This window comes from Conger conger, chromosome 6, assembly GCF_963514075.1.
Source record: "Conger conger chromosome 6, fConCon1.1, whole genome shotgun sequence".
NCBI lineage: Eukaryota > Metazoa > Chordata > Actinopteri > Anguilliformes > Congridae > Conger > Conger conger.
In genome coordinates this window covers 8720463-8730789 of record NC_083765.1, presented here as the reverse complement: position 1 = coordinate 8730789, position 10327 = coordinate 8720463, and the positions used below count along the sequence as shown (strand labels likewise).

Below are 10327 nucleotides of genomic sequence, written 5' to 3'. Positions count from 1 at the left end.
CACAACAGTCCCAATTACAACGTATGTTCCTGTATTCATCTTAAGATTTTAGAGCCGTCATCCTGCCAGTGCAATAATGTCCAACCGGTTGTTTAACGGACTACTAATCCTACTGCTATCCCCATGTGTTTCTGCAGAGTGGGTCCTGTTTTTATCATTTCCCGACTCGTGTTCCACACCACCAACACTGTCCCCACTGAGAGTGAGGTTCTCTCTCGGGGCAATCCCTTCTTGAATGGAGATGAAATCCGGCTGAATAATACCGTGCGGGTGCAGAATCTCACATATGAGCGTACGTCACACGTCTACACGCCGGATCTCTGACAATGTCCCCTGTCATCTTTCAGCCATTTTGATTTCCCTACTTTCATAGGACCTTTTTCCATTATGTGTAAAAATAATACTATCCAGTAACCCTGATGTTTTGTCATTGTATAAAATGTAACTCAGTTAAAAAAGTCTCTAAAGACTTTGAGAATGGTGCATTCAGAAGCAGCATTCCATTCTATGGTGCATGAATGTAAAATATGCACATCAGTGACACAATCATAAGTGATCTGAGCAGTTACAAAAAAGAACAAAACACATTTTTTTGTTTTTCTAATCTCCCTGCTACCATTTATTTTTCAGGATTAAGCGATAATTCATTTGCTTTGCAACTGGCCTATAAGATGAACGATGTGAGCTTTCCACAGAATGTTTCCCTCAGGAGTGAGACGCAACAGCGAATTCAGGGCTCAGTCAACACTCTGGTGAGCCTTCCCCGTCAGCATGTAGCGCAATAAAATAGTAACAAAAAGTCCTTAATTGTAGACCAGGTCATTCCTTATAGAAACCCTGACAGTACTGAAACTAGTGTCTGGCCGTAACAGTATCAGAATACTTCTTGCAGCCTTCCTACTTGAAGTATATCAGTTGGTATCTTCCTGTAGATGGATGGGTAACTCCCAGCATGTGTGGGCTGAAGTCTCTGCTATCATTTTTAACTTTGCTCTTTTATGGTTATCGGATATGATTTGGCTTAGAGGAGTCCTCGTCACATCCTGTACATTATGTGTATAAGTTACTGTAAAAATGATGTTAGATTCTGTAGCTTAAGGGTTAAACTGCACATACCATGTATGCTGTAGACACCTGTTTAGCACAATATTATCTTTAGCTTTACATGCCAGGTTTCTGCATCATGCAGAAAAAACAGTGCAATTAATTTCACTGTTACTGGTCAGTTTACCAGTACGTCAAACCTCATAAAGCAGTGAGGATGATCGTTTCATTTCTTGATAATCTTTGTTCACTTGTTTATTTCTGCTTCTACCTCCAGATGAACGGATTGCTGAACCAACCTAATGAATCTCCTTTCACCTTCCCGCAAGCAAACTATACGTAAGTCACAATCCTGACATTTTGGAAATTACTTTGTAAAAATATGAATTTGACATATCTTCATGGAGATGATTTGCAAATGTATCCATGTGGTAGCATCTACAAAACCTGCATTTGATAAGCACGCGGCAAACTTTTCTTTACTTCTTCCTTTACACATCTTTCTGCAGCCATCAGCCCAATGAAATTGAGGCCAGTGTGGAGTACGTCTATCAGGAAGCTGACATCAGCAAGCCAAGCGACTTTCTGTCTGCGATACTGGGAATTAATGGTAAGTTTCTCATGCCTCCCATCAATTCATGTGAAAAAACAAGCTATTCTATTCTCACATCATTAAAACATGATTACCTGTATTTTAACAAATGAATACCATGACCATGTCATTGTATCACCACTGACCGCACACAGATATACAGCTGCCCATATGGCTATTTACTTCCTGTTCAGATTGTATGTTGTTCGAAGGCTTGTCAATTGTCTGTAGCTCATGTTATGGTTGAAAGGACAGCTTTGTGTTTCCTCGAAATTCACCTGCTGGAGCTAAAACATAATTGAAAATCAGTCTTTTTGCTTGATGAAATCCGTGCTTGATTCATTTCTATTAATTATTTTGCTTCTGTACTTTCAGGTCCGACCACCACGACAGCTCCCCCTGTCACAATCGTCCCCCCTGTCACAACAGTCCCAATTACAACGTATGTTCCTCTATTCATCTTAAGATTTTAGAGCCGTCATCCTGCCAGTGAAATAATGTCCAACCGGTTGTTTAACGGACTACTAATCCTACTGCTATCCCCATGTGTTTCTGCAGAGTGGGTCCTGTTTTTATCTTTCCCCGACTCGTGTTCCACACCAACAACACTGTCCCCACTGAGAGTGAGGTTCTCTCTCGGGGCAATCCCTTCTTGAATGGAGATGAAATCCGGCTGAATAATACCGTGCGGGTGCAGAATCTCACATATGAGCGTACGTCACACGTCTACACGCCGGATCTCTGACAATGTCCCCTGTCATCTTTCAGCCATTTTGATTTCCCTACTTTCATAGGACCTTTTTCCATTATGTGTAAAAATAATACTATCCAGTAACCCTGACGTTTTGTCATTGTATAAAATGTAACTCAGTTAAAAAAGTCTCTAATGACTTTGAGAATGGTGCATTCAGAAGCAGCATTCCATTCTATGGTGCATGAATGTAAAATATGCACATCAGTGACACAAACATAAGTGATCTGAGCAGTTACAAAAAAGAACAAAACACATTTTTTTGTTTTTCTAATCTCCCTGCTACCATTTATTTTTCAGGATTAAGCGATAATTCATTTGCTTTGCAACTGGCCTATAAGATGAACGACGTGAGCTTTCCACAGAATGTTTCCCTCAGGAGTGAGACGCAACAGCGAATTCAGGGCTCAGTCAACACTCTGGTGAGCCTTCCCCGTCAGCATGTAGCGCAATAAAATAGTAACAAAAAGTCTTTAATTGTAGACCAGGTCATTCCTTATAGAAACCCTGACAGTACTGAAACTAGTGTCTGGCCGTAACAGTATCAGAATACTTCTTGCAGCCTTCCTACTTGAAGGATATCAGTTGGTATCTTCCTGTAGATGGATGGGTAACTCCCAGCATGTGTGGGCTGAAGTCTCTGCTATCATTTTTAACTTTGCTCTTTCATGGTTATCGGATATGATTTGGCTTAGAGGAGTCCTCGTCACATCCTGTACATTATGTGTATAAGTTACTGTAAAAATGATGTTAGATTCTGTAGCTTAAGGGTTAAACTGCACATACCATGTATGCTGTAGACACCTGTTTAGCACAATATTATCTTTAGCTTTACATGCCAGGTTTCTGCATCATGCAGAAAAAACAGTGCAATTAATTTCACTGTTACTGGTCAGTTTACCAATACGTCAAACCTCATAAAGCAGTGAGGATGATCGTTTCATTTCTTGATAATCTTTGTTCACTTGTTTATTTCTGCTTCTACCTCCAGATGAACGGATTGCTGAACCAACCTAATGAATCTCCTTTCACCTTCCCGCAAGCAAACTATACGTAAGTCACAATCCTGACATTTTGGAAATTACTTTGTAAAAATATGAATTTGACATATCTTCATGGAGATGATTTGCAAATGTATCCATGTGGTAGCATCTACAAAACCTGCATTTGATAAGCACGCGGCAAACTTTTCTTTACTTCTTCCTTTACACATCTTTCTGCAGCCATCAGCCCAATGAAATTGAGGCCAGTGTGGAGTACGTCTATCAGGAAGCTGACATCAGCAAGCCAAGCGACTTTCTGTCTGCGATACTGGGAATTAATGGTAAGTTTCTCATGCCTCCCATCAATTCATGTGAAAAAACAAGCTATTCTCACATCATTAAAACATGATTACCTGTATTTTAACAAATGAACACCATGACCTTGTCATTGTATCACCACTGACCGCACACAGATATACAGCTGCCCATATGGCTATTTACTTCCTGTTCAGATTGTATGTTGTTAGAAGGCTTGTCAATTGTCTGTAGCTCATGTTATGGTTGAAAGGACAGCTTCGTGTTTACTAGAAATTCACCTGCTGGAGCTAAAACATAATTGAAAATCAGTCTTTTTGCTTGATGAAATCCGTGCTTGATTCATTTCTATTAATTATTTTGCTTCTGTACTTTCAGGTCCGACCACCACGACAGCTCCCCCTGTCACAATCGTCCCCCCTGTCACAACAGTCCCAATTACAACGTATGTTCCTGTATTCATCTTAAGATTTTAGAGCCGTCATCCTGCCAGTGAAATAATGTCCAACCGGTTGTTTAACGGACTACTAATCCTACTGCTATCCCCATGTGTTTCTGCAGAGTGGGTCCTGTTTTTATCTTTCCCCGACTCGTGTTCCACACCACCAACACTGTCCCCACTGAGAGTGAGGTTCTCTCTCGGGGCAATCCCTTCTTGAATGGAGATGAAATCCGGCTGAATAATACCGTGCGGGTGCAGAATCTCACATATGAGCGTACGTCACACGTCTACACGCCGGATCTCTGACAATGTCCCCTGTCATCTTTCAGCCATTTTGATTTCCCTACTTTCATAGGACCTTTTTCCATTATGTGTAAAAATAATACTATCTAGTAACCCTGATGTTTTGTCATTGTATAAAATGTAACTCAGTTAAAAAAGTCTCTAATGACTTTGAGAATGGTGCATTCAGAAGCAGCATTCCATTCTATGGTGCATGAATGTAAAATATGCACATCAGTGACACAATTATAAGTGATCTGAGCAGTTACAAAAAAGAACAAAACACATTTTTTTGTTTTTCTAATCTCCCTGCTACCATTTATTTTTCAGGATTAAGCGATAATTCATTTGCTTTGCAACTGGCCTATAAGATGAACGACGTGAGCTTTCCACAGAATGTTTCCCTCAGGAGTGAGACGCAACAGCGAATTCAGGGCTCAGTCAACACTCTGGTGAGCCTTCCCCGTGAGCACGTAGCGCAGTAAAGTTGTAACAAAAAGTATTTAATTGTAGACCAGGTAATTCCTTATAGAAACCCTGACAGTACCGAAACTAGTGTCTGGCGGTAACAGTATCAGAATACTTCTTGCAGCCTTCCTACTTGAAGGATATCAGTTGGTATCTTCCTGTAGATGGATGGGTAACTCCCAGCATGTGTGGGCTGAAGTCTCTGCTATCATTTTTAACTTTGCTCTTTTATGGTTATCGGATATGATTTGGCTTAGAGGAGTCCTCGTCACATCCTGTACATTATGTGTATAAGTTACTGTAAAAATGATGTTAGATTCTGTAGCTTAAGGGTTAAACTGCACATACCATGTATGCTGTAGACACCTGTTTAGCACAATATTATCTTTAGCTTTACATGCCAGGTTTCTGCATCATGCAGAAAAAACAGTGCAATTAATTTCACTGTTACTGGTCAGTTTACCAGTACGTCAAACCTCATAAAGCAGTGAGGATGATCGTTTCATTTCTTGATAATCTTTGTTCACTTGTTTATTTCTGCTTCTACCTCCAGATGAATGGATTGCTGAACCAACCTAATGAATCTCCTTTCACCTTCCCGCAAGCAAACTATACGTAAGTCACAATCCTGAAAATTTTGGAAATTACTTTGTAAAAATATGAATTTGACATATCTTCATGGAGATGATTTGAAAATGTATCCATCTGGTAGCATCTACAAAACCTGCATTTGATAAGCACGCGGCAAACTTTTCTTTACTTCTTCCTTTACACATCTTTCTGCAGCCATCAGCCCAATGAAATTGAGGCCAGTGTGGAGTACGTCTATCAGGAAGCTGACATCAGCAAGCCAAGCGACTTTCTGTCTGCGATACTGGGAATTAATGGTAAGTTTCTCATGCCTCCCATCAATTCATGTGAAAAAACAAGCTATTCTATTCTCACATCATTAAAACATGATTACCTGTATTTTAACAAATGAACACCATGACCTTGTCATTGTATCACCACTGACCGCACACAGATATACAGCTGCCCATATGGCTATTGACTTCCTGATCAGATTGTATGTTGTTAGAAGGCTTGTCCATTGTCTGTAGCTCAGGTTAAGGTTGAAAGGACAGCTTCGTGTTTACTAGAAATTCACCTGCTAGAGCTAAAACATAATCTAAAATCAGTCTTTTGTCTTGATGAAATCCGTGCCTGTATTTTAACAAATGAATACCATGACCTTGCCTTGTCTTAATTGCCTTGTCATTTAAAATTTCCCTCGGGATGAATAAAGTATCTATCTATGTATCTATCTGTCACCAATGACCACACACAGAGGTACAGCTGCCCATATTAGTATTTACTTCCTGTTCAGATTATATTTTGTTACATTTGTTCCATTGGAAAGGATGTTACATCTGTGTTTCCTAGAAATTCACATGCTGGTGCTACAGCATCACCATCAGCTTTTTTCTCAATAAAATTTGATAACTGAAAATCAGTCTTTTTGCTTGATGAAATCCGTGCTCGATTCATTTCTATTCATTATTTTGTTTCTGTACTTTCAGGTCCAGTCACCACTACAGCTCCGCCTGTCACAACAGCCCCAAACACCGTGTATGTTCCTGTTTTAATCCTTGATTTTAGAGTTGTCATCCTCCCAGTGATATGACTAACCTTTCCAAGCTTTTTTAATGGATAATTAATCCTAAAGTTGTCTCCCTGTGTTTCTACAGAGTGGGCACGGTTTTTATCTTTTTCCAATTTGTGTTCCACACCCTCCTTCGTGCTCCGGATGAGAGTGAGGTACTCTCCAAGGTCATTGCTTTCTTGAACCGTCGTGCCAGCAAGCTGAATCCAGTCAGCATTGATGAACTCACCTATCAGAGTACGTCAGACGTCCACATGCACCATCTGTACGACTGTACCTTGTCATCTTTCAGCTATTTTTAATGCACTACTTTCATAGTAACCTTTTTTATAATGTGTCACTGGACTATTATTCAATGGAATATTGTCATTTTATAAAATGTCACTCAGTGAATAATGACTTTTGAACCTAAATGAACCTAAGATGCTTCGAAAATCTAAAAGAAAAAGGCTGAATAAAATGTCTTTTTTTAATCTTCCTACTGTTGTCCACTACTTTTCAGGATTAACACCAAATTCCTTTGCCTTGCGTCTGAGCTATAAGATAGACAACGTGACCTTTCCAGAAAAATTTGAACTCAGGCAAGAGACGCAACAGAGAATCCAGGAGTCGGCTAACAGTCTGGTGAGCCTTTCCCCACAGCATGCTGCACAGTCACGTAGTAACAATGAACTTCAAGTATGGACTAGAGCAAGCTTTACATAGACCCCAGCATAACTCAAACAATGTCCAGCTATAACCGTATGAAACTTTTTCAGCCTTCCTACTTGCACTCTATCAGTTGGCATCAGTTTAGTACATGGATGGGAAACTGCCTTTGTGTATGGGCTGGAGGTATTTTAATTTTCTGATAAGTTTTGCTCACTTGTTTGTTTTTGCTTCAACCTACAGTTGAACGGATTGCTGGGCAGCCCAGGTGCAGAGCCTTTCACCTTCCCAAATGGAAATTATACGTAAGTCACAGACATACTGCCCCTGCAGTAAACATTGCAGGGGCGACCTGTAGCGTAGTGGTTGCGGTAAATGACTGGGACAGCCAAGGTTGGTTGTTCTAATCCCGGTAAAATCCGCACAGCCGTTGGGCCCTTGAGCAAGGCCCTTAACCCTGCATTGCTCCATGGGAGGATTGTCTCCTGCTTAGTCTAATCAACTGTACGTCACTCTGGATAAGAGCGTCTGCCAAATGCCACTAATGTAATGTAAAAAATCTAGAAAGTTAAGTTTGATAAGCACGGGGATAACATTTCTCCACTTCTTCCTTTACATGTCTTCCTGCAGCCACATGGACAATGAGATTCATGCAAATGTGACGTATGTATACCGGGAAGGTGACATCCAGCAACCAAGCCCATTCCTCTCTGCGGTATTACAAGTTAGTGGTAAGTTTCTCACGGCACCAATCTACTCATGCTGAAAAGAAAGTTGTTCTTGCATCAAAAAACAGGATACGCTGTAGTTTATCTAATACAATTGTATTTTTGATACTGTGATACATTGTGCCACCACTGACCACATACACATGTACAGCTACCCAGATTACCATTTACTTCTTGTTCAGATTATATGTTGTTTGCAGCATTGTGAAATCACCAAATCTCATTTTATCATGGAATGGACTGGAGCTACCGTATCACTGAAAATCAGCCTTCTTGCTGCATAATATCCCTGCTTGAATCATTTCAGTGACTCTTTTGTGCCTGTACTTTCAGGTTTGGTCACCACTGCAGCCCCAACCACCACAAGCAGCAGCCCTGTCCTCCTACTGATCACAAGTACTGCAGGCAGGTTCCCGGGATGGGCCCTGGCCATCATAATCCCCATTGGTGTTGTCCTCATCCTTCTCCCCTTCTGGATCCTCCTGTGTGTAAGTACTGCAGTGTGTGTATATGTGTGTGTGTGTGTGTGTGGACAGTGGGGTACTGTATGTGCTGTCTCTGGCTTTCTCCTTCTGTCTCAATGAGCTACACAGCTAATGGCAGTGTAAGCTCTATTTATGGTAGTGCTCTCTCTTTCTCTCTCTCTCTTTTACTTTCCCTCACTCTTTCTCATGCTCTTGGCCTCTCCCTCTGTCTCTTTCTCTCTCTCTCTCTCTCTCTCTCTCTCTCTCCTCTGTCCCCCCTCTCTTTCTCTCTCTCTCTCTCTCTCTCTCTCTCTCTCTCTCTTTCTCTCTCTCTCTCTCTCCTCTGTCCCCCCCCTCTCTCTCTCTCTCTCTCTCTTTCTCTCTCTCTCTCTCTCTCTCTCTCTCTCTCTCTCTAACTTCCTCTCGCTCTGCGTTGCAGTGTCTGCTGTGTGGTTGCTGTGCGGCCATCAAGAGACGTTGGCGCAGGAGGCAGGCCTACCACCTGCAGCAGTATGTGGTGCATCCCATCTGAGGGCGGAGCTCGTCGTTCAGCTGGAACCTGAAGACCAAGTCTTATCATAATCAATGTTCTATTATAAGTGTTCTAAGTTCATGATGAATAGCAACTGCATGGCTGGACGATGTGAGCTATTCATCTTTATTTATTAATATCTGTCAAACATGAAAATTATCCCAACTGCTTTGCTCCATAATATTTAATATTATACTTGTATTTAAAATGTAAATCTTTGTTTATTTAATTCTCTCAACTTCTATTTATTATTTAATTGCAGGAAATTATGTATCCATATTTATTCCAAGTCAATGCCAATTAGCAGGTTAGACATTAGAATGTTTTTACTTCTGTAATGTTTATTTGAAGAAGTAATACACAGGCAGTAAACTGTACGTTTTTTTCAAAATAATAAAGTGATAATATTTTGATAATCTATTTATCATGGTATGTAGAAATAATCTGTACTGCTTTCTTAATCATGACCTCTGAAGAGGAGACATTCATGTATTGTGCGAAAGTTGTCAATAAAGAATATTTTTTTACCAGCTTGTATCTATAGTTTTGTATAAGCTATCTATAGTTATCCACACTCATAATGACAAAGTGAAAACATGTCTTTTGAAAGTTTTGTAAATGTATTAAAAATACATCTCTCATTTACATAAGTATTCAGAACCTTTGCTGTGGCTTGGCAAATTATCGACAGGTGCATCCTGTTAGCTTTAATTGGTAGAGTGGCTAGACCACTCTAGAAGCCACTCTTGAGTAAAAGGCATATGGCATTGGACTGAGAGCATGGAGAAACAGATTATCTGGTCTGATGAGACAAAAATGTAACTCTTTGGGCAGAACACCAAGCACTTTATCTGGCTACACCAGGCATCTATTGCTAATACCATCCCTACGGTGAAGCATGGTGGTGGCATCATGTTATAGGGGTGCTTCTCAGCGGCAGGGACAGGGAAACTGGTCAGAATTGAGGAAAGGATGAATGCAGCCAAATACAGAGAGGTCCTTGAAGAAAATCTGCTCCAGAGTACACGCAAGATTGAGGCAATGGTTCAGCACGACAATGACCTGAAACATACAGCCAATCTTGGCACAAATATGGTTGCCTCTGTTAGGAAGCTGGCACTGTTAAGAAACTGAAGTCAAATTTGAAGCAGTTCTTTTCTTCAGGGAACAATCTGTATACCCAGGTATGTAAAGTTATGAAAGCAGTGACAGAGGACACCCTTGCCTGCTCCCTCGATTGATCCTGATTGGTCTTGATAAAGTATAAATAGTCACTACCTCAACATATGGATCCTTTAATAAAAGTCTAACCCACTTACTAAAACTTTCTCCACACCCAAACCGCTCCAGGACTTCAAAATAATAGGACAATTCAACCATATCAAATGCATTCTTGTATTGGGTAATAATAAGGTAATAATAGGAGGCCTGGCCTG

General features: G+C 40.6%; 1 protein-coding gene across 1 annotated transcript; it reads left to right on the top strand.

The window, feature by feature from the left end:
- The first annotated feature begins 168 nt into the window (after positions 1 to 168).
- On the top strand, positions 169 to 9418 carry LOC133130052 (uncharacterized). Its single transcript, XM_061244275.1, has 21 exons — positions 169 to 292; positions 631 to 752; positions 1322 to 1383; positions 1554 to 1654; positions 2012 to 2078; positions 2195 to 2349; positions 2688 to 2809; positions 3379 to 3440; positions 3611 to 3711; positions 4064 to 4130; positions 4247 to 4401; positions 4740 to 4861; positions 5431 to 5492; positions 5664 to 5764; positions 6437 to 6485; positions 6605 to 6756; positions 7022 to 7143; positions 7411 to 7472; positions 7798 to 7898; positions 8229 to 8383; positions 8799 to 9418. Exons 2-21 carry the CDS (start codon positions 672 to 674, stop codon positions 8889 to 8891), a joined length of 1992 nt encoding a protein of 663 aa, XP_061100259.1. The 5' UTR covers positions 169 to 292; positions 631 to 671; the 3' UTR covers positions 8892 to 9418.
- Positions 9419 to 10327: the final 909 nt, after the last annotated feature.